The 23944-nt window shown below is 36.2% G+C and overlaps 3 protein-coding genes across 7 annotated transcripts; 1 reads left to right on the plus strand and 2 right to left on the minus strand.

Annotated features, from left to right (window-relative positions):
* Nucleotides 1-1499: 1499 nt before the first annotated feature.
* pigq (phosphatidylinositol glycan anchor biosynthesis, class Q) lies at nucleotides 1500-14456 on the minus strand. 4 transcript variants are annotated; one of them, XM_067478415.1, is made up of 14 exons: nucleotides 14353-14456; nucleotides 12285-12479; nucleotides 11843-12029; nucleotides 11494-11711; nucleotides 9994-10190; nucleotides 9400-9543; nucleotides 8765-8885; nucleotides 8369-8495; nucleotides 8013-8166; nucleotides 4509-4620; nucleotides 4342-4422; nucleotides 3751-3865; nucleotides 3372-3433; nucleotides 1500-3126 (listed from the first exon to the last, which is right to left on the minus strand). In XM_067478415.1, the coding sequence occupies exons 2-14, from the start codon at nucleotides 12435-12437 to the stop codon at nucleotides 2974-2976; spliced, it is 1824 nt and encodes a 607-aa protein (XP_067334516.1). In that variant the 5' UTR covers nucleotides 12438-12479; nucleotides 14353-14456; the 3' UTR covers nucleotides 1500-2973. The 4 variants fall into 4 exon arrangements, with proteins under 4 accessions (XP_067334516.1, XP_067334515.1, XP_067334517.1 ...); XM_067478414.1 differs by lacking the exon at nucleotides 14353-14456 and adding an exon at nucleotides 13500-13825; XM_067478416.1 differs by lacking the exon at nucleotides 14353-14456 and adding an exon at nucleotides 13500-13823 and having other exon boundaries at nucleotides 9412-9543.
* A 530-nt stretch (nucleotides 14457-14986) lies between these two features.
* Nucleotides 14987-17774, plus strand: eef2kmt (eukaryotic elongation factor 2 lysine methyltransferase). 2 transcript variants are annotated; one of them, XM_067478423.1, is made up of 8 exons: nucleotides 14987-15149; nucleotides 15301-15363; nucleotides 15470-15550; nucleotides 15976-16077; nucleotides 16404-16537; nucleotides 16674-16918; nucleotides 17195-17341; nucleotides 17639-17774. In XM_067478423.1, exons 1-8 carry the CDS (start codon nucleotides 15030-15032, stop codon nucleotides 17737-17739), a joined length of 993 nt encoding a protein of 330 aa, XP_067334524.1. In that variant the 5' UTR covers nucleotides 14987-15029; the 3' UTR covers nucleotides 17740-17774. The 2 variants fall into 2 exon arrangements, with proteins under 2 accessions (XP_067334524.1, XP_067334525.1); XM_067478424.1 differs by having other exon boundaries at nucleotides 15979-16077.
* Nucleotides 17753-23192, minus strand: alg1 (ALG1 chitobiosyldiphosphodolichol beta-mannosyltransferase). The gene is made up of 13 exons (XM_067478422.1): nucleotides 22876-23192; nucleotides 22450-22527; nucleotides 22244-22347; nucleotides 21980-22128; nucleotides 21711-21800; nucleotides 20667-20780; nucleotides 20258-20373; nucleotides 19702-19740; nucleotides 19545-19604; nucleotides 19333-19443; nucleotides 18716-18830; nucleotides 18175-18250; nucleotides 17753-18084 (listed from the first exon to the last, which is right to left on the minus strand). The coding sequence occupies exons 1-13, from the start codon at nucleotides 23159-23161 to the stop codon at nucleotides 17953-17955; spliced, it is 1470 nt and encodes a 489-aa protein (XP_067334523.1). The 5' UTR covers nucleotides 23162-23192; the 3' UTR covers nucleotides 17753-17952.
* Nucleotides 23193-23944: the final 752 nt, after the last annotated feature.

A 23944-nucleotide genomic window follows, 5' to 3' on the forward strand; every position in this document is an offset into this window, starting at 1 on the left:
ATAAACACAAAATGTAGGCTTAATGGATTTGGAGAAGATATCGTTTTGTCCATTATGTTGATTGTTTACTTAAAATTCAAGTTTTATTTAGCTGCAGTTACATATTTCAATGACAAACATATTTATTTATTGTTAATATTACTGATGCTGAATTCTAAAATTAGACAAAGGAGATAGAAAGAGAGAAAATTGTGTTCAGAGCGACTATCTCTTTTAAATAAGATTTATGACACAATTTGGGGGAAAACATCACATTTGGTCCCACTTCCTGCATTTTTTATGTTTCAGAATTGCAATATTAATGATATTATGACATGTAATGCACACAAGCAGGTTAAGTGTATTTAATGCTATCTATGTCAAATCTGTGACTTACCTCTCCCTAAAGATCAATGCCCATACTTATAAAGAATAAAGACATAGACTTGAATTGTCAGCAACAGATTGAATGAGCCCATTAAAGAAAAACAGTGGTAACAGATTGGTACATATACATCCTTAATATAATACATTATGAACATAAACCATTAAATCAAATTTCACACTACAGTGCCAGCTTTTGAAAATAATTTTTTTTTCATTAAATAGTTTGCTTATAAGAGGACTAAAGTATCAGAATTTATACAAAAAAAAAGTATTTACTTCAAGAAACAGAACTCGTGATGTGTAAAGTATTACACTTTAGTATCAACTATGATTAAGCACTGCATTACTGCAGTATGATAAAAAAGTTAAAGAGTTCGTTCATCCCATATTTGATTATTGTTTTTTGTCTTTTTGTGCAAATCTAAAAGGGTTATGTAATCCAGTGTTTCGGTACTTTAAAGACATTTCCTCCTCCAAAAACCTAACAAAACATGAAACTGAGTTAAATTGATTCAGCATAGTGCATAGACAAATTCTATGCACATTATGGATTTCTGTCTTGCTTTTTGGCTACATTTTAGGTTTTGTAGTTGAAGCTTTAGTGTCCCCCCTAAAAAAATTGGTTATTAAATTACTGTGTTAAGAAGTATTTGTGACAGCAATCAGTAAAGAGCAGACGGTTTGCTGGATATAGCTCTTAAAAGCGTAATAACTGTATTCACCGATTAACTTTTACCCATGAGCAGATGCAGATGTTTAGTAGCAGTACTCCAATTAAAGATCTGAATAAATCCAATATGGCTGTTACAATTAATGAACATCCCAATTCATTATAATAAATTGCAATGTAACATTTAGTGGAGATGATTGTAAATGAATGTAAAAAAAATAATAAAAACAAGAATTCAAAGTTACAAAAACGCCTACAATTGACAAATTAAAAAACATTAAAGATCAGTCTGAAACACTGGGTAATGCTGCCTACACACCAGTCAGATGAGAAGATTAATAGTGGTGTCATCTTTGTGTCTAAAATAGACCCAAAGTGTGTTCAGCCTAATTTAGCAAAATGATACATGGTGGGGGGGTAGAGCCTATAGCTCTACCAGAAGGAAACAAACGCACCTTCAACCAACTGCAGACATTTTATTCATCTTTTACGTGTTGAGCAAGACAAAAAAACAAAGCCAAATTTCAAAACTGCTTGATTGTGTTTTTTTTTAATGGAAATTGTGTCAAGTCAACTGTTAAAACAAATTGATGGAAACATTCAATTAAAAATCAAATAGATTAGGCACATAAATAAAAAAGGAGAGTCCTGACAAATGAAAGCTGAACAGAATCCAACTTACTATGTTTTATACCATAATGACGTTCATCTGTAGTTGCAATGTATGGAGGTATCGTGGAAACGTATAATACAAATCACTCCATTCAGACTAAAACTCTTAAAGATAAACAAACAAACAATTCATTTAAAAGAAAATGACACTAAAAAGTTAGTAGGCCCCTCAGTTAATTAAGGCTCATGCTAACACTAAATCTAAAGTATTTATATGATCCACACAGTCCACGTCAGTCATACATAAATACCACATGTCCAAGAGTAATTAGGCTCTTTTGTTAGTAGACCCAGGCTTTAAAGAAACAGTTCATCCATAAATAAAAATACTGTTTAATCTACTAACTCGTGTCTCACACACCATTTCAGTACCTATAGCTCCTGCCTCAACTCCCTCTTCAACTGTTAAATAATGTCCTGCTGCTAAAAGTTTAAAGCAAGACCACATAACTTTTTTAGAGATGTTACAAATTTACTCAAAGATTAAGTAAATATCACCTTTGCTCAATTTATCGCAACCATAATAATTTGCTATTTTATGACCAGTATCTATGAAATATCCCAGATAAGTTGCCTTTACACATATTTAGTAACACCCTTTAGTATAACCACCCCTTTTTTTGTGTGTGTTGGAAAATGTTGTTGGGTTATAAAATATCTTGCTTGACATTGGAATCATTGTAATTTTGTCCCAAAGGTAGTGTTAGATGAAATTTAATGGAGTGCTTGAAGTAGGATGTGTTTATTCTGACCTTACAGCTGGAGAAAATGTTAAAGGCTCATCAAAGGAAGCAGGTCCTCTGGATGGCATGATACACACAAATCTGTCAAATCTGTGTTTGCAGGTAAATGATTCTATTGAGCTGAGAGGTGAAGGGCTTAGACTGCGAACTGCATTACAAAAACTATTGTAAATGTACATTTCTTATTTTGGTCCCTTGGGATTTGCCACTGAATAGGTATCTAATAATACCTAATGTCACATAAAAAGAATATTTTCATTTCAAATAAACCATTGAAAAAAATAAGAGGATAACATTACTTCATGTATTTATCATTCACCTTTAAGGTGTTAAAAGCAGTGAGTGTGGTTAGTCAAGGTGATGGTCTTCCAATCTAACATAAAAGCAGCTGAATTCTGAGGCCTTCATGCTTATTTCAACCCTTGGTTCCCTCCATCAGCTTTCATCTCATTATTTATTCAGTCTCTTCCTTCTCTTCTGTTTCAGAATTTCTTCTTTTCTATCTCTTTTGGCTGGTGTCTCTTAGTCAGTCTTGGTGGTTTTGTGTCTCCAGGGGTAAATCAACTCCCCAACAAACAGCTTCTGGATCAGGGCCACCCAGGAGTCTTTAGGATAACAGCTGTAAGTTGGGGTGCGGTAAGTCTTAACCACTGTGCTGCACCTCAGAGGATTCATCTAAAAAAAGAAAGAATAAAGCAGCCAGAAATATATAAAGTAAATAATGATAAAACACATAATTTGTATGTTTTGGCGTAAAAAGTGTTCTAAGTAATACTTTCCCAAAAACACACCCATAACAAAAAGGGCTACTTCAATATTTAGATTTTAAAGTACATCACATCAGCCAAATGTTGTGACTGTTCATGTATATGTCTTACACTATGTTAAAAATGACATGTAGACAAAATGTGTCCTTTTACCTCCATCAGCAGGTGAAGGGCTGTGCCAGGTTCTTCACAGAGCACCCTGAACTTTACACCTTCTGTTAAGGGCAAATACACACCATAGAATAAGACCATACTGTACTGATTTTCATTATGTCACTTACCCATTCATCTAAACAGAAAATGATTTTAAGACACTTAAAACACCTGCACATACCCTGCATCATGTTTTCAATGAATTAGCTGTATACATGACATTTGCTTCTTAATATATCAACATTAAGCAGCAAATTGTGATGCTAGTACGGCATTTCACCTTTATTTAATGTCTTTCACTGCACACAACTTTCATCTTGATGACTTTGCTTCAAACAGTATTACACAATAAAAATGGATCGATGACACAACTTTGTACCTGCCAGTCTGTAGGGCCGACAGATGCGGAGGCCCACAGCAAACAGAGGAAAAGAGTTGATGAAGTCCACAGTGAGGTGGAGGATGCCCTGGAATAACACCACAACCAGCCGCAACTGTGCAAAACAGGAACACACTAGAGGTTAAAACAAACGTACTGTGTTTTTTCATCTTCTTTCTTTTAAACTGGAACATTCTGCATTGTGGATTTAGAATAATGGCTTTAAATAGTTGTGTCCTTATTTGGACATGTTTCCAATTTTTAAGAACAGGTTTCCAGTTACGTCAAGTGAACATTCATTAGAGGATTTCAAGTGATGCTACACCCAGGATCTATTTATAACTAATCAAACACACCACATATATATATTTTTAAAGAGGCTGGATATATGTTAATTGGCTGCTACACTTAATGTGCAACCACTGTCAGTTTGAATTTGCATGTAGGAATTAAAAAAAAATATAATAGTGAAGATGTCCAAAGGAATGAGTGAGAAAACAAGTCCTTCCTGGCCATTGTTTTGTCACGGTTTTAATGTCCCTGCCACAGAAAACATCTGCTTAAAGTGTATACAAATGTGAATCATCTTACCAGAGTGAATACCAGGTAGTAGAGGGCTGTGGTGGGCAGCAGGAACAGCAGGATGGTGAATAACAGTGTTCCAATGAAGAGCTGAAGCACCAGAAAAACACAAAATGTATTTACAGTAAATATGTGCAATGATGGGGATGCCGCTGCTTATAGTGCACATGTGTCACCTGGTCCAGGTCATAGGAGCAGGAGTCCACTCTCTGCCGCAGGACGTTCCACTTCTTCCCTCTAAAGAGCCTCCAGAGAGACGAAAGGCCATAGATCTTCAGGCAGTACAGTCTGGCAAAAACACAGACGAAAACATATATCAGTTACTCTGTACTCTTAACTGTAAGGTGTACACATTCAGAGGACAGCAATGTGGTTGGGAATAGATTCAGAAGTGGGACAAATAAGTGACAGTGTACTAGGAGAATTCATCTGAGAGACTGATCAATAAATAAAATATTATTAGTATGGATTTCACTGGACTATTTTCTTCAGATCTGATCAAATAAAAAGCTTTAAATTAAAAGTCTCCTGACAAACAAATTCTCCAAAACGAAATTTATAAAGCACTTTAGCTGTCTTTTACTGTAATATTTGCATATTTTATTTTGACTGCCACCATAATACATAAGATGTCGGTTAAAGTTCTCAGTTATCCAGATGTGGAACTTCCATAAGTCCAGCTGCCATGACACAACATTAAATAAAACTTTTTATGTTTTGACAAGGAAAAGGAAAAACTAAAGTTAAAGGAGAAGATAATGGCAGACAAACTCTACAGCACATTTGCCTTGTGTTCTATGGTTCCACAGACAGCTACCACTATCAATACATTGACTAATCCTTAAGCCCTTCTTACAAGTAAGAGAAGCTAAGGCAGCTCAATATTGAATCTTGTACCCTGCTGGCAAAATACCCAGATTTTTTTATGCTTCGACACTAACAAATATTTTATCAAAGATTTCATCGCTTCTCACTCTCTTTTACTAACAACAAGCAAAGAAAACTGTGCGCAACAGATCTGGTTTTGTAGCTGACTGTAAATAGTTAAACAGAGATTAGATCAGCTGTAGAAAACTAACAATTATGTAGGTTAAGTTTTGGTAACTGTGTACAAATTAAATATTATTGCATATAAATTAATATTATTTACCTTTTGGTCACAAAAGACCCATTAGTTATAGCCTAAAATATCTGTATCCATTTTCATAAACAGTTACAGCCACAGAAGCTTTCAAAGCTAATTTGTCTCTAATTCATTTTCTTCAGTGTAGACAGTGACTTGTGATCACAGCAGGAGATATTTTTAGCTCCTGGCAAACAGACTTAATAAGTCAATCTGACAACGGTTCTGAAACTGAATTTAAAACACACACTCACCCAAATTCCAAAAGCTGTTGGAGCATAAATATGTAACAAGGAAAGTGGGAAATATTTTATTATGCACAACGGAGTCAAGCTATCTTTAGAGCAAATGCATAATTTAGTCAATCCTCTCTCCTCCAACATGCAGGACTATTATCCCAGTGTACAGACTTCCATCACACCACGCATCAGACTCAGCAGGGATCTACACCCATTATTCTTCTTGGTTAAAATAGAACAGAGGAACTCAAAGGACATGCATTCAAAATCTATTTAGCAATAATGTTTTAAGAATATTAGAAAGTTCTAGATTAGCAAAAATAATTTCCAAGGTTGTACCAAAACACTTTTAAATCTCATATTCTTTTATGAAACAAAAGCCACTTTTGAGTTATTCTACCCAGCTAATCAGTAAACTAAATACATAACTATACACATCACACTGTTCTTAAACACAGACTGTGTTTAAATATCTGAACCATGATTTATGGCAAACTATCCAACATTTTTTGGAACATCAGCCTTTTAATAGTGCTACCAGAAACCTCTTTAGGAGTCACCTTGTGTGTATCATGAATGTTGTTACAAAGTTTCATGTTAATCCATTTAAAGGCCAAAGGTGTGGACTGAACGATAGGAAGATGGACGTTCCCACTATGACTTCTGATGTAAACCAAGCTAAAAATAAACATAAAAACACATTTATAAAGATGTCTGACATTACAAAGGGATACTTACTGTAAGATGTCAGAGAATGACATTTAAATATAAAATTTTTATAATAACATAATAATTAGGTCCAGTATTCCTGAGAACATACTTAAATGTCACAGTATTTTATGGAGCAAAAAACACTCTTGACTTGTTCTATCAGAGATAATTTTCATTAGTTTATGTTTTTTTTTGCCTGTGTAGCTTATTCAGTTTATATCATCTTGTCTGATGAGTCCATGCTGCTTAAAATCTCTACCATCTCCTTATGCTTATACCATCCCAGAAAGCACAGACGGAGCAAATATCACAAACAAACTGTGTGGAAGTAGAGGAAGACAGCACTCATGAACTGAAGCTGACAGAAAGGAGAAAGAACTTGAAGCATAATTATTTTTACAATCTCATCCACTTATCTTAAGTAAAACAAAACATCCTGTTCTCCACTTCAAATTCAGGTGATTTACATGTTGTACCAGCTATAATTAAAAGGGACAATAACAACAATGTTGTTCTCCACTATCTCTGAATTATCTCTGAGAAATAAACAACATAGCTCCTAATATACATGACGTAATCTGCACATGACTCTGGTGGGTGTCGTACTTAATCTGTTGTTTTTTTTTAAGCCTTTTTTTCTAGAAATTTTTATGCATGCTCATTACTCCCAGAAGATGTTAACCTGCTGATCTTTTGTCAAATAGAAACACAGGGAAAACAACAAAATCTTAGGGGATATTGCAATGAGTGTCCAGGGGATGATAATTTCCCATATTGCATAATCAGTCTCCTAGTGAAAAGAGAGAGACTGTAACAGTTCTCATGTGCCCCCACTTTTACTCCACCCCCACAATGACTCTAATGCACAACTCCCAAAGAACTGTGATTAAAATGTCTTCGTTAAGAGCAGAGAAAGCGAAACATTGGAAAACACTGCCCCCTGCTGATAATCCCAATACTGTCTCACACAAACCCTTGATGGGTCCATTTCAATTCCATGTGCTAATTCAAAGTGGTGCTGACGTATTTAAAAGAAGGAAATAAGTGTGCATTCCAACTGGGTACTCGACCTCAAAAATCTAAACTGGGAAAAAAAGGTGGCACAAAGCTGCCTGCAGAGCTTCATATTTTTTTATCATGCATACTAAAAATGCAAGATATTTTTACTTTGATATTGATGCATGCTATTGTTCCATACACAAAACAAATTTGTATGTTGATTGCTCAAATACTAATTAAAAAAATACTCTAATAATTAGATGAACATACTTGCGTTCAGTGCCACTGGCTATTCTATTAGTTTTAACTGATGAATACCTGTAATCTTTCACCTTAATTATTACAAAATAACTGAAATTTTCCAATGAAAAAAGTAAAGTTACACTGCTTGACAGCTCCTGTATTTTATTTGTAAAAGCTCAGAGTCATTTAATATTTCTTTTTTTTTTTTTTAAATGTGACAGCAGTAGTGTGGCAGTGATAGTTGTATTACTAAAATGCAGATTCATTACTTGAAACATATTCCTAATTTAGTCAAATAAAGCCCCTGGTTTTCATTTTTTGGCAGTGAAACATCTAACGTAAAAAATGAAAAGGTGACGTCTCACCTGGCTCCGTAAACGTAAAAGCAGTAGATGTGGAAAGTGAACAGAGCCACCATGTCAGAGAGCAACGACAGGGCAAAGGTCAGGCCGAAGCAGGCTGACAGACCTCCGTACCAGAGAATCCCCTCGATGAATGGAGACATCAGGTGGATGTAGCCTGAATGGATAGATTATACATCAATAGGCTTTTGATGCAGAAGCAGAATTTTGACACTTGAATGTTATAGGGTATGAATTACCCATGAACTAGCACGGCTAGTAGTTCTGTTTTCTGTATTTCGTAGCACAGATGTAATCAGATATATACTTAGGGGAAATTTACTGTTCTTGTGCTTTGTGTGTTTTGTGTAGTGACTCACTAATCCAGAGGTGAATGTGGTAAAGGAAGAAGCGACCCAGAACTTGGTCCAAGGCTCGGTTCATCTTTAGCCCGGCAGGAGCTCCCATCAGCCACTGCAGCAGCTTCTCCAGTTGTTTAGCTACATGCTACAGGAAAAAAAATCGTTTAGTTTAATCTTTAAATAAAGATGTGTTATTAGGCCGAATCTGCTTGGTTAACAATTATTTGATGGGTTCTATCTGTGTAATTTGTTCTCCATGTTAGTGGCTTTTGTTATTTGGCTTATGCTGTCTTCACGCAGACAAGACAAAGGTGTACAGTGTCAAAACAAAAGTAAGTGAACCTGAAGTTGAAATGTTTTTCATTTATGTATAAATTTATCACAGCTAAAATTACCGTACACACAAACACTTACATCTGCTGCAGGAATCAGTGTGTTGGCTAACATGGCGATGTGGTTGTCTCTGTAGAGCCATGAGATGAGCAACATGCCGAGAGCTACATCTACCAGGAACGACACCAAGATGTTGGCTTTCCTACAGACACACAGAAAGAGAGAATTGTAAAGATAATAAGAACACGAGTAAAACCAGTGGTGTTCAATGAGTATAGTATCTGTAGTATGAGACTTAGCACTGCTTCACATCTCCTGACACAAAAATTTTACGACATGTAAAGCTCATTAAATCTTGCTAGTTCCCAATCCTCAAAATGATCTAATGCCAATTTAACAGATTATTAAAAAATACTATTTAACCATTATGTCCAATTTATGGAAGATGTCATGCCATTTTGCCAAAAAAGTAGCCAAATCATACTAATACTATAGATAGATTTAGCTCCCAGAAAAGAAAATGATATAATTGTAATAAATTGTAATTTTTGTGACTTATATTATCTGACTGAAAAGCTGTTTGATAGGTGTTTAATGTCATGTCCACAAAATGCCAAAATCTCTTATGGAAACACCTTTTGTTCTCCTTGTCAAAATCTCCTCGTGTATCTAGAAAAATTTTTATAAAAAAATAATATATACACACACACACTCACAAAACTGCACACCTCATGAAATGCATGTGTTCAACGGCTGGTTTTGGTGAGCTGAGTGTCCTCATGTGCCCTGTCCTGTAGCTGAGCTGGACACATGTTGACAATTTACTGGACAGGAAGCGCAGCGGGGAAAGATTTAAGATCCTGAAGATGAAATACAAAAAAATAAAGGTCCTTAATAGGTATGTCATTGATACTGACATTTCTAACTTTGTTAACACGTTGAAATATATCAATATTTGATCCTTTTTACAATACCACAAGGGCAAAATGACAAAACTACTCTACTTATCAAAATTATTATTGTCTGAGATTACCGCAACATCTAAATCTACCTTTAATTTAAAAACCTTTGAAATGCAAACTATTAGTTAATGTATCATTAATAGTGAGAATTTAAATATTAAACCCACTCTAATAAACTGAAATTTGGGTTAGAGACAAAAGAGTTAGAAAGCGATATCTGGCATATGAATAACTCTAAACTATTCAGAATCCATATGTATAAAAAATGTATACTTTTGAAAACCCTAATCTCTATTGGTAAATATGTTCTGTTCAATCTGGAATAATGAAAAAATACCAATATCTCACCAGATATTACAGATCCACGTCCATATGGAGAGCATCCAGCTGATAAGCAGGCAGAGTGGCACAGTTGCCTGTTTGAGTAGCTCCACAATGATGCTGGCCTCTCGGCCTTCAGACTGCCAGTGAGTCGACTTGAGCGGCCCATCGTCGTATTTATCCAGGAAGAACAGAGGCTGGCTGTGGGCAACAGTCTGAAACATCTGGAGTTGAGGTGAGAAGCATCATGTTGGGATTAAACACGACAACAGATTTACACACACACACACACACACACACACACACACACACACACACACACACACACTTTAGACTGTACAATGAACATTAAAAAAACTTAGAGCTGTAAGCTGTAAAAGAAGCTATGAAAAGAGAAACTTCTTAATACTGTGCAACTTTTTTTATTATTTCCATAAAACAGGATGGCCAACAAGTATTAGTTTGTATATACAATAACTGGAAGGCTCTTAAAACCTAATAAACAATCAAATTATTTTGTGTTTAGTCATTATCCCGTCTTCAGAATGTTTTTGCCATAAAATATTCAAAAAAGTAAAAAATTGAAAATAGCATTATGTAAGCAAGGCACGAAGAAAGAAAATTGATCACATCCTTCAGACAATCATCTTTCACTCATATATAGTGAGTATATTAATAAATCACCACAACCTCTGCCAGAAGGCATGCGGGAGACTCTGAAGTCAAGTGAAAAATTGATTTTGTGGTCATCAGACTAGCAGCTATGACTAAGAACCTAGGTTGCAGTTGTTGTATTTACAGACTTTCTCATATCAGCCGCTGAAGCTTGTAACTCTTTTATAGGAGTCATAGACGTCTTGGTGGCCTCCCTCACTAGTCTTCTTCTTGCAAGATTATTTGGTTTTTGAGGACAAGCTGTTCTATGCAGATTTCTGCATGTGCCATATAACTTCCATTTTTAATGTTAAATTGTTTGTACTTTTATTTAATGACAAATGTTTTTTTATATTCATCCCCTGACTTCTGATTTTTTATTATCTTTTCATGGAGGTGATTGGAGTTTTCTCTCTCTCTTCACCTAGTAGATTGTGGCCAGGATAACAGGATGGACCTTTACTATTGTCCTTTAAATAAATTTACTGCCTTCAAGGGATCTCCATATAACAAACTATGTGACTTTGGAAATTAATTTGCTGCACCAGTGTAATCAGGTGAGTTACTTTAAAGGGGATGAACTGTTGTGTAATCACTTATTTAAAGTTTTATGATTCTGATTAATGTAGATTATTTTGTAAGATCAAATTTCATTTGACATGCAAGAGTGTTTTTTTTGTAAATCTTTGTGGATAAAAGCCAAATTAAATCAACTGCAATTCAATGTTTAAAATAAATTAATAAATGAAAGGAAAACACTTTCTAGGGGGTGATTCATTTCTATACCCAGTGAACTTACATGGTAAAAATCAACAAAAAATACATAGGAATAAAACATAGAGCTTTTTTTTTTCTGTGCCTGCTGTCTGGTACCTGTTTCAGCTCTGATGATACATCAGTTTCGGGGTTGGGAGCTCTCTTCTCAATCGGGTGAAGATGCGACAACATCACATTTCTCTGCTCATAGTGTATGAAGATCACTTTCTCTTCCTCTTCCTCCTTCTCTTTTCCCTCACGTCCAGCTTCACCATTACTCTTCCCATCCTCCTTTTCCTCCTTCTTACTTGCTTCCTGCTGAGTCACTCTTCTATCTGACCATGACAAAGATAAGAATTTTTTCAACTCCTGAATACATTTATATGCATTATTTGCTGATGAGAATTTATCTGACATTTCTGTCTGTCCCAATCTAAAGCAATAAATATCAGTCTGAGGGTCTTACTCTGATCCTGGTCAATGACCTCACAGGTGAAGCCCATCTTGCCTATCTGTCGGCTGATCTGGAGCCAGCGTTCCTGGGGGAAGATGGTGCTGAGGTCTTTGAGGAAGCTCTCCATGCTCTCTTGACCATCTGTGGGTAAACTCCATGAGCCCAACACTGACAGCTCCACCCCGCTCTGAGCCTGCATCTGGGGGAATGAGGGTTTTTTACCTACATGATGAAATATACCTTGACTTTTGGGGAAATAACATTTCTAAAAATAGGACTGAATTTCAAAGAAGGTGACTTTGGCTTCACATTAATTTTTTTTTTTTTTAAAGATGATTGGAAGCATCTTGGGTGCGTAGTTCTAAGAATACAGAAGAAGCACAAGTTGAGGCTAAATTAAACCCTCATGTGGATCTAAGAGAACACACAAGACCTGTCCTGTTGCTGCACAAACCTGCTGGATGTATTGTTTGACCTGTCCAGGGATGAATGGGTAGTGGATAACAGCCAGTACTACTGCCAAATCATGACCAGCAATCCAGCGGCCAACAAGTAGCCCACTGTCTGCCCGGTTACAGCACTGTGGGAAGAAGATCTTTAGCACCATGACTTGCAACTCAGTGTTCAGCCTTTATGTAGCTCTGATGGTCTAAGGGGGAGAGGGAGAGAGAGAGATTACCAGGATTGGTACCATCTCTAAATACTTAAGTACAAGCTGTAACACCACAATAAAAGAGCCACAAATGACTTAAGTACTTCAATCACCGTTGTCCAAAAGTCTGTTTTGTTATGACTAGAGTTGTGGATTAGAACCTCCTTTGTTTTAGAATTGAAGATTAAATGTATTACAATCAATCTAAAACATGAAAACAAAAGCAAAGGTTCAGCCATAAAAAACATCTTGAAAGATAGATGGTAAAAAGTCTGTATGAGAATAAACCGCTGGAGAATAAGCAGCGGAATGATATTGTTAATTTAATCTATTCAGTGGAAAAAATAGGGGCTTGTATAAACATGGAATCATATAAAATGGCAATACATATATGTCTTGGTACCGTGTTTGAATACAATTTAGATTATGTTGTGTTGGATTTGTGCCAATGACGAGTTTCACACAAACTGTAAGAAAATGCATATTACCTGCTATAGGCCAAATAAAGATTGTATCCTCACTATAAATTAAAGATATTGTTGCTCTAGGAGTGTATTTTCAAAAGGCATGATGGAAGGAGAAACACTAAGTCTACCCATATTTGAGTATGAATAACGAGGTGTAGTGAGGCTAGACGATTGCCCTCCCTTATGCCCTTCAAATATTGAGTTTGGAGCGTGTTATTGTGACAACACACAAAGCCTCGGGCAGGACTGAGATTGACTTCAATGACAGTAATGTCAGTCAGCAAGCTAGCACAGGAAAGTAGGTTAATGTTGGCTGTAACGGTAGTGTTAGTGTGTAATGTTCAGGAATATGAGATCCATTCAAAAGAATACAAATTTATCAAAAATTACATGCAAATTTATAGTTAAGGATTGGGTGATTATATCCTCAAGTATTGCTTGTCAAGTCGTTTAACTTAGTATTATACGGCTAAACTCGTAGTATACAGAAGAAAGGAACTGTGTGTAGCAACACTTTTATTACAAGATATAAAAACGTAAACTTATTTACCTTCTTTAACAACAACACGAGCTTTCAGCTTCCATTTGAAAGTCGAGTTCTAGTAGAGTTGCACGAACTAGGTAGACTGTATTGTTTGTTGACAGTCCATTGCATTAATCGCTCCGATCAGAAACATACGATTATTTTTGATCCGTCACTCAAAATGTCCTTGCCGTCGACCTTTGTTTGAATGTTCCCTATTTGCACTGCAAAAATTCTATTAGATGAGACTGAATTTGAAACATCCAAACAACCATTTTTTTTAAAATTTACCAGCATCTAATCTTTTTGTCGACTGTGTCAATTGTGCTTCCTGTTTAGTCCGGTGATCCAGTTTCTCACTGTGGCCACTTGCGGCAACATAAGCAGTGAACACCGGTCAAAATACATGTGAACACTTCCGATACAATATTTCAAAATAAAACAATAAATGAACGAGCTCGTCCAAAATGACACGATATACGATAACACGGCGTTAATCTTCATTGCTGTTATCATCTTTTCAAGGAGTCCACATTTGAAACACAATTGCAGGTGTTAAAGTTACTGTTTGTGGATCAGACATCTTGGCCTTCAAACGTATAAGTCTATAATTGTGTTAACACAGGCTGATTCTTAGTGTATTGTAGGCAACATATATACATCTTTATTTTTTTTATTCATTTCATAAGTTATACATTGTTTATTATTGCTTTGCAGATTATTTGAAATCAATATATTCTATTTTACATTTGTGTTTATTACATTTGCATCTTTGTGAAAGGGAACGTGCCTTGTGCCTGATATCCACAAGTGTAAGGCAGTTTTTCTGATCTAAATGTAAAGTAAAAATCATCAAACTGAAATCATGTTTGTTACTTACCTGTAAATGCTGACAGTATAGGTGGCTGCTTCTGTTGCTGCTGTCAAAGTCGTGGGTGAATAAGGAGTTGGCCCAACTGTAAAGAGGTTTATCTCTCCCTGCAGTGACACAGCAAGAAAAGAGCGGGATGAGAGTCTTTAATACACAAAAAATTATTATTTGTGAATACAACTCATTGCACAGTATTCGCTCTGTACATACTTACACAATTAACAGGAGTTACACACTTTGTATCACGTGTTTCATTCATTTTTTTTTAACTAAAATGTGATAGCATTTAAAATCGTTGTTTTGGTGTAATGAAACATACTTGTTGCTTCCATATTCACATAATATAAAAATTTAAAGGCTAAGCTAAAATTGTTTTTAGTTTGTTTCTTTACCATTTTAATAGGCTTAGTGTTATGGAGCTAATTGATTAATAATATATTTTGCTGAATCTTTTCTATACTACTTTGATTAATTGTTTATTGCTTCTTTCTAAAATGCTCTTCTTTACAGTTTATAGTCTTTCGTTTGTTGGTTTATATTATTTATTTCAGTTGTGGTATTTATTTTATTTGATGCTGCTTCGTTTAATTAACGTTACGTTTAAAACTACACTACCCAGTACCTTTAGCGACAGACGCTCGCGGTAAATTGTGGTTAAGCAGGAAGTAAACAAACCCACGTTGATAATGGAACATTTAGCACACTACCGAGCTTCGGTCGAACATAGAGCCTTCAGGACAGAACTATTACGGAATTTTCAGGTTTCTTTTTTCGCCATGAGTCGTCTGGCTTCATTTCCCTGGACTGTGAGTGTTACATGCTGAACAGAGAGAAAGTTGAACTCCAGTAAAACAATGTGTCTCGTCGCGTGGCTTCAAGCAGCAAACATTCTACAAAATATGTTTACACATTTATTTATACCTTTGTTTCTTTTTTTCTTTATTTCTATATTTACAGTTATTAGAAGAAGACCTCCAAACCAACAAATCATCAGAATTAATTTTAGACATCTTGAAACAGGCAAGAGTACATACAAATAAACCTTTAATCATGTTGTAATCTCAGTCACTACTCGGTTGTCAATAAACAAACTAACTAACTGAAGTTTCTTTTATGTTGTTTTCAGACATGTTTTCACGCACTGTGCAGAAAGTTTCCACCATCAGTAAACTATAGGAAACGGTTCCTCACTGAGCTCATCAGACGGGTTAGTGGTTTGTCAGATTTATCTAAATATTATGATAATGCTTTATTTTATTGTACATTATTTCATAAATGTTTCCAGGACATTTTAATACTAATTATATTAAATATTGGTTCTGTTATTTTACATATTTAGGAAGTTTTCTGTAAGATAGGGACTTAAGAGGCCCCTATCTTTTATCTTGCATGTTACATCCACTACTTGTAATATGTAGGTTAATCATTTGGTAAACCATAAAGTATGTAAAATATTTGGGAAGGTGTGAGCTGAGAACACTGAGAATTTTCGCAATTCTTATCGTGGTGAAAAGGAAACAAAAGGTTTTGTAACTTTTGCTTATATTACACTAAACTAGAGCCACTGACATGGCTAAAATGTGGTCACAAAACAAAAATATTATTATAAGTAATGTCTACATTTCCCCACAGCAGGAGACTGTAGACCATGCACCTCTGGATGAGTTGTATGATGCTCTGGCTGACGTTGTGGGAGCTGAAGAGAAATCCGAGTGCTACAAGAGCTACTTACTGGTACTAAACACACATCGAATTGTTTAATCATAGAGACATTTTCTCAAAGCGTGTATTCCTCATTAGTTAAAAGACAAGTCTGGCAATATTTAATATTTCTGTTATCAAAAAGCACAGATGAAAGCCACCAATAGGTTTTTCTGACCCTCAATACTTTTTGAATCATCTACTCTGCCTGTAGATCACAATAAAGTCTAACACCGGTCTGCCTCCTTGTTTTCTCAGCCTCTTTTTCCCTCTTTCCTGCTACTTTCTAATGTCACAAACATAATCTAGAAATAAAACACATCATTCTTCTCAGTAACATTTTGGTTTGCGTGGGGCAGCCTTGTGGTGATACTGTCAGCCTGCTGGAAAACGTTGCTTTGATCTCAGAAGGAACCACCGGACTGGTGACCTGGGAGGCTGCACTCTACCTGGCAGAGTGGGCTCTGGATCACCAGCAGGTCTTTACGGGCAGGTATCCAGTCTCTAAAACTACCACAAATAGTTCCTCCACAAGTTATGAGCCTTTTTTTATGATTGTATCATTATTTCAAGTTGACTCTTTTTCCATCATTAAGGTCCTTCTAAGTAGTTTCTAAATATTTGTGCAGGACCATTCTGGAACTGGGCAGTGGTGTGGGGTTCACTGGTATCACTATCTGCCGCTCCTGCAGCCCGAAGAAATTCATTTTCAGTGACTGTCACACCACAGTGCTGGAGAAACTAAGAGACAATGTTCAGCTCAATGGTCTGACTGAGAAGATGTCTCCTGCAGTCAGTGTGGAGGAGCTGGATTGGATGACAGTAACGAAGGAACAAATAAAAGAGATGGAGGTCAACACGGTCATTGCTGCAGGTCAGAGTTTAGGCACTAGCTCCATCACTTTACCATTTATTCTAACAGTATCTGAAATTTTTGTACTCATAGGCCAGTTTTCATACTAGTTGCATTATTCTCCTGTTGTTCATTTCGCTCTCTATATATATCTATATCTATATATACACATATACATATATATGTATCTCTATCTGTATATGGATTATATAATTTATACCTTAGAAGGTTTAGTGTGTAGTGCGTGTTGTGTGGTTACCTGTAAATGATAAAATACATTTGTTCCTTGTGCTGCAGATGTTGTATATCATCCTGATATCGTAGAAAGTCTTGTTAAGCTGCTGTCTAAGATCCTAAGCGGGTCTGCTGAAGGTGCGCCTAAGATCCTCATCTGCTCCACCATAAGAAACTCAGAGACTTACAGTGGCTTTAAACAGCAGCTGGGTAAGAGACGGCAGAAATGTAGGCAGACATGTGGGTCTTCATAAAGATCTGTTCGAGTCCACCGGTGTTAGTTTTGATTGCAATACATCTGCATAAAATTTAAACTATTGTGAGGCCTACAGTGTTAGCCAAAGATCACCATTTTTATTTTTACATAAATTAAAATATCAGTATCTTTACATCTTCTATGGCTTGACTGTAGAATCTATTAAAATATGTACTTTAATTCAACCAGACATTTGCTCAAGTAACTCATGTAACTGGTCATTAGCTGAACTGAAGGTTTTGTTTTGACAGAAGCGGCAGGAATCAGCCATCATGTGATCACAGGACCTGTCAGGAAAGTGTTTCCTTACAACAGAGATTCCTTCATAGAAATGATTACACTTTACAAATGAAAATGCTCTATCATGATAAATATTTTATTTACAAATGTACATTGTATGAATCGTTCTTTAATACATTCAAGTTTGATTTGGTGCTGCAGCTCATTTTATAAAAAGTAAAACGTCTCAAAAAGAAATAGAAAAGACTGATATCGTTTAGATTGGTCATTGGATGATTAATTTACATACAGTACAGTAAACACACAAATGTGACAGTGGGGTTTATCACAGAGTAGTAAACAGAGGCAGAACATTCTGGTCCCAGTTATCATTCCAGCACTGTCCTTTGCTGGCTCTGAGATTCCTCCTGAACAAAGCTAGTCTCGCATCTGAACTGGTAAATTCAGACAGGAGAGACTGGAAACACAGATAAATCAACAGTCATTTAAAATAAGCCTGAATAGAAGAGGCTCCAGAGAAAAACACACATTGACATCAGTTCCTTACCCTGAGCTGCTCTGCTAGCTCCTCAGCATCTCTGAAGATCAACCCGTTCTCTTCATGTTTCACCAACTCATGTAAACTGTGTAGAATAGGCTATAGTGTTAGCTCAGTTTTACATATAAAAAGGTCAGTGTTACATATTATTTACAAATGATCACTTTTTTGCTAGCAGCCAGTAGTATTTTAAAACCTTCTTAGAATACTTCATCCTAAAAAAAGAAATAAATCAAATATTCGTCCTGAGCTGTGAGTTTGATTAAATGTGAACATCTATTACAAATTATTATTTCTTTAGCAGTCGAAGTTTTACAAACAAATACAGTACTATATTACATCTGCCCAACAGAAGCCTTTTCAGGAGCTAGAACTAGTAGTAAGAAGTTTAAAGATTAGTTCCTGTAGTATTCTAAATTTAACAGTACTGTAGGCAAATGCGTAAAGTACTGTGTGAGAGAAAGATCATGGGGGTCATTAAGTTTCTTTATCTGATTAAAATTTACATGAGACACTTTTCAAAGTCCTTCGTTTTCTGTACGGTGCTTACCAGCTGAAATGGATTGCACAAACAGGCAGACAGCAGCCAAACATGTCCACTACCTTCATGGGTAGATCCAGACCACTGGACGACTTGTGGAGACAAACACCCAGATCTGCAGAGCCTGGGGGAAACACAAAAACAAAGTATGATTAAAAAAGGTATTAAAGTAGTTTTGGAGCCTGTGTTAAAAAAAAAGTATGCTATTTTGTGGTGAAGATAAAAACTCACGAGCTAGGTTCTTTCTAATTTGAGGAATGAAACGATTGTGTGACGTGTAGTAAAGGAAACGGATGATTCAGAATTCACAGTATGTAATAGAAAGTGGAAACTGGCTTTCTGTAAGTTAACTAATAACTCGTAAAAGAGAAATGACTTGTTTTAAGACATTAAACTACTGGCTGACATTAACAGGTAAGGTTTCAAACCCTACTTTGCCTTTGAAGCCTAAAATTATAATTATTAGATATTACAAGTGATCATCTAATGCCTTTTTACATTCAATCATACAGTATATACAAAATAATTGGTTCTTAAATTTCTGACAAAACAGATGTAACGGTGGATGTCTGAGGGGCTAAACACAAACGGACAGATACAGTACGTAATGTTTGCATCTGTCTTACCCAATAAAACAGGATAGTCTTCTGCCTCTAGCCAGGGAGTGCAGATCTTCACATGTTCTAAATGTAGAGAATCAATTAGCTTCCTGTAGTGTTCCTTCTGTGGACCTTTGCCTACACACACACACACACACACACACAAATGAACAAGTGAAAACTAAAATAATCTGGAGTCAGACAATGAAACTAACTGAAGTGAGGCAGCAGGAGCGTACCTGTGATGACACAGACTAAAGATGGTAACGAAGCTCCTCCATCGATAAAACCTTGGTAGTCTGTTAAAAGAAACAACATGATGTGAGGAAACACACGGCCCTATAATTTAGACTTGTGTGTACCATAAGTAGCATTTTAAATCTTCGACTTCCATACCTTCCAGAGCCTTCAGTAGAATGGAGAAATCTTCATCCTCTGTTAAAATAATGTAAATGTGATGATTGGTGAATTTATTTACTTTTTAACAACAATCTATAGCTGCAACAAATTATTATTTTTATGACTACCTGAAAAAAATTCAGTTACTTGTTTTGTCTGCAGACCAAAGGCCAACATATAAATTTCACTTATTAATAAAAATGACTAAAAATGAATGAATAACCAACCAAGACGCTAATGTCTGACTCACTACAACATCAAATTTTAACCTGTTTTGCATAAGTGAAATATTTTAAACTTCTGACCCCTAATCTTACCCGTCACTGGTTGTGTTGCCTAGAATCCACAAGATCTTGTGAATTTAGAAACTAATAAACTGGAGGAAATAAATAAAGCAAACTGCTTTTTGTAGTGGTGAACAAATTCCTGCTGACTGGTGTTGTTTAGCCAGTCTTTAAAAGTCATTACGTCTTTTATAGTTACAGTCTGCTTAGTCTTTCATTTGATGGTTCATTAATATAAATTGATTAAGACCATCATGTCTTTGTCTGACCTGTCCAGCTGGTGCTGCTGATGAGCAGCGCTGGTCGCCCTGCTCTCAAGGTCACTGTGTCATTAGCACAGTCGTGAACTGAGAAGATTGTCCTCTCTACTGTGGCATCATCAGACCTGCGAAACACACAACAGGTCACTCAAGGAAGCTGATATTTAACACCCAACAAGTGTGGTTTCTTAGACCTTTCCCTTATGCTTTTTTTACTCTGCCCTACGTTTACTATTAAAGATACTGTGTGTCAACATTTTCCAATCTTTGTAGCTTAAACAGGGCTCATTAAAAAACACTTTTTGTAAAGCCTGACCAGCAATAATGATTTTTGTATTATTTTCTGCATTTTGAAGGTACATTTGCTTTAATAGATATGGTATGAATTGTGGAGATTTTCTGCACCTTATCTACTCACCCAGTGTACTGGAACTGAGGGTAAGTTTTAGCTAATCTCATGTAGAGTTCATGCTGCAGCTTCACTGGAGTCTCTCTAAAGATGGAGGCTGGCCTGTCATACAGAGTTGTTGCCCTGCAAACATTGAACAACAATTTTATTACCCTCAATCTTAAGGTTTCTTCATGATCCTTCCATCATGAGGATGGATAAGCTGAGAGGTACAGTAGCTATAATGTGGTGCTAATTAGAAGAAGGGGCATTTTCAAAAGTGTTATCTTTCTGGATGTTTTTACTCAAATTCTTTTTTAGTCCGAGAGATTTAGTTACGAGAAATTAACAGAAGAAAAAGAGACTGAGGCACTCAGAATCCACTGAGTATAAAACAATGGTCAAATCATATGTACAATAGCAGGCTTCTGCTCTTTAGTCTGATTGTTTGCTGTAAATTCTAAACCTGCTTTTCTCAACTACAGCGACACCAGCAAGATCGAAACATTTAGACACACAACCACACGTGTAGCATTTGAACCTTTAAGGTAAAAGAACAAAGAAAGAGCAGCAACTAGGGCAAAAACTGGGCAGCAAATGGTGCCCTCCGTCACCATGTTTGTTTCTGATGACGTGGCTGAGAAAGGGGTAGGAGCTTTAAATTTATAGGAAATGCAGATTTTTGGGGCGTTCACAGACATTCAGTTTGTAAAAATGTACAATGTGAGATACAACTTGGACAGAGATAGAATTCTCTTATATGAGGTGCTCTGTGTCACAGATTTACCTATATAGCCCCCACTGTTATGGCATTGTACAACATCCCCACCATTTCTTTTTTTTTTACTTTTGTTTGTTTGTTTTTTTGCCTCTGAACAGAAACTATTTTACAAGGCGCAAAAGCGGAGTACAATGCTTTGGTAAAGGTCAATTTGTATGTGTAGGACCTACAAAAGCACCATAAACCGCACCTTCCTACTACCTTCTCTCCCTCTAGTGCCTGCTAGTGAAGCATCAGAAATTTGTCTTGTGTAGCACTAATACAAAATACAATAAATACAAAATAAGTCATACTTGATGCCCCAGTTTTTCTGCAAGTCAGTCTTCATTGCGTTGGTAACACATAGGTTATGAGTTGCCAGAGGGCCAAAGAAGTGTTCATACCTGGAAGGAGATGGGAATAAAAACAAATAATCAAAGAAGAGTGATAATCAAATGTCCTCTGAAAAAAATGTTAACTCATCATATTAACCGTAGTAAATATTAGCCACCACAGACAATGTTGGTTTGTACATTATCATAAATAATCTATAAAAGTTTCAGTTCATTGCTCTACTACTGACCACTTTGCCAATCGGACCACCGGATGTCTCTGGCCATGGCTCAGCCCCATAATAGTGTAGCCATAGTTGTGCCAGTCGATTATGAATCTGCTGCCACGTAGGACACACGCCAGCCAGGCCACTGCAATGCAGGGCAAACCAGGAGGATTCTGGGATACAAACACCATCATTGGAATAACAGCTTTTAATAACACACAGTTTAGGCCCAGTAGCAGGCAGTGTCTGATATGTATTCTTGAATGCAGATATCAACATGTTACAAACCTGCATCAGTATATGAGACTGTAGCTCCATCCTCAGCAGCACATCAAGAAGCTGCAGAGACTGAACAATCACCTTTGTCACATATGTCAGGATTTTTGGTCCCACTGGAAAAGCAACACAGCACTTTTTGTGATCTACGTCATCACTATTGTGGGATTTTTCCTTTACCAGGAGTCAGACATACAACGTAAGATAGTTCCAGTTACCTCGAATCCCTTTCACCTCTGCTATTGGGACCAAAGTGATTTTCTCCTCCCTTAGAATGTCTTGATGAGGTTTGGTATCTGAAATGATAACGTTTCAGAGAAACAACCTTTACAGATCATGATGTTTTTGAATAACTGTTCATTTACATTTAGTTTTTTGGCTTCAAATATTTCTACTTTGTTTGTTTGTGTGTTGCTTGTTTGATTTTCTCCTTTTTCCTCAACTTCTTCTTCTGTTAGGGGCCTAATTTCAATCCTTTTGAACACTTTATGTAGTCCCAAGTTTTCTGAAGTCAAGCCAGTAGTTGATGTTATCTTGAATCTTAATTTCAGTACAATTCATGGTGGAGCTGGCTGGATGCGAGGGATACGGATGAATAAATGAATGACAGTATGAAACTCTGTTAATGTGTTTTGTAGTCTTACCTATAAACCCGACAAAAGTAACAGTATATCCATGTTTGCTGAATGACAAGGCGTGATACTGCATCCGAGGACTGCGACCGATGTCTCCTAACACCAGCACACATACCCGCCGCTCAGTCCCAGCGTCCCTCAGCCGAAGCCTCCACAACCACAGCGACACCAGCACGATCGAAACAGTCAGACAAACGACCACACATGTAGCATCTGAACCTTTAAGGTAAAAGAACGAAGAAAGAGCAGCAACTAGGGCAAAAACTGTGCAGCAAACGGTGCCCCACACTGCCATGTTTGTTTCTGATGACGTGGCTGAGAAAGGGGGAGGAGCTTTATATTTAAAGGAAACGCAGATTTTTGGGGCGTTCAACGACGTGGACTAGTACAGTTTGTAAAAATGTACAATGTTAGATCCAACTTGGACAGAGGTAGAATTCTCTTATATGAGGTGCTCTGTGCCACTATCTCTCTCTCTCTCTCTCTCTCTCTATATATATATATATATATATATATATATATATATATATATATATTATCTATATTAAAAATTAGCACTTTTCTGTCTGTAATTAATTTTGTTAGATTGTCTGTATTGTTACTTTTTGAACATGTCCTTGAGAGCTACCAATGATGCTAACAATGCATGTGGGGAAAATAGTTTTTTTTTTTTAATATTTAAAATAATTTCAGATTTGTAAAAGTTATATTGTATTTGTAAAAGAGCAATTTTACTGATTTTTAAAAAATATGTAGACCACATAAGAGTAAGTTCCACATCCAGAACCACTACACTTAGACTTGTCAGATCAGGTCTAGATTATCAAGGAGACTTTTACATACTATAATTAAATGTATAGTATATAGTAAATGATGTATTCGTTGATTGGTTTAATACTGATCATTGAGTGTGAAGATACATGGTTTCTAAACATGAAGTTTTCCAGAAGCACTTTCTGAATAAAACCTCAAAATCTTCTCTGAAGTTAACAACACAGTCTGTATTCTAAGCCCTGAATTCAAAACAATACCTAAATAAATATATTACAGTGTGCCTTTATTAGCAAAATGTAGTCTA

This window comes from Channa argus, chromosome 15 (assembly GCF_033026475.1).
Source record: "Channa argus isolate prfri chromosome 15, Channa argus male v1.0, whole genome shotgun sequence".
In the NCBI taxonomy this organism is placed as follows: Eukaryota; Metazoa; Chordata; class Actinopteri; order Anabantiformes; family Channidae; genus Channa; species Channa argus.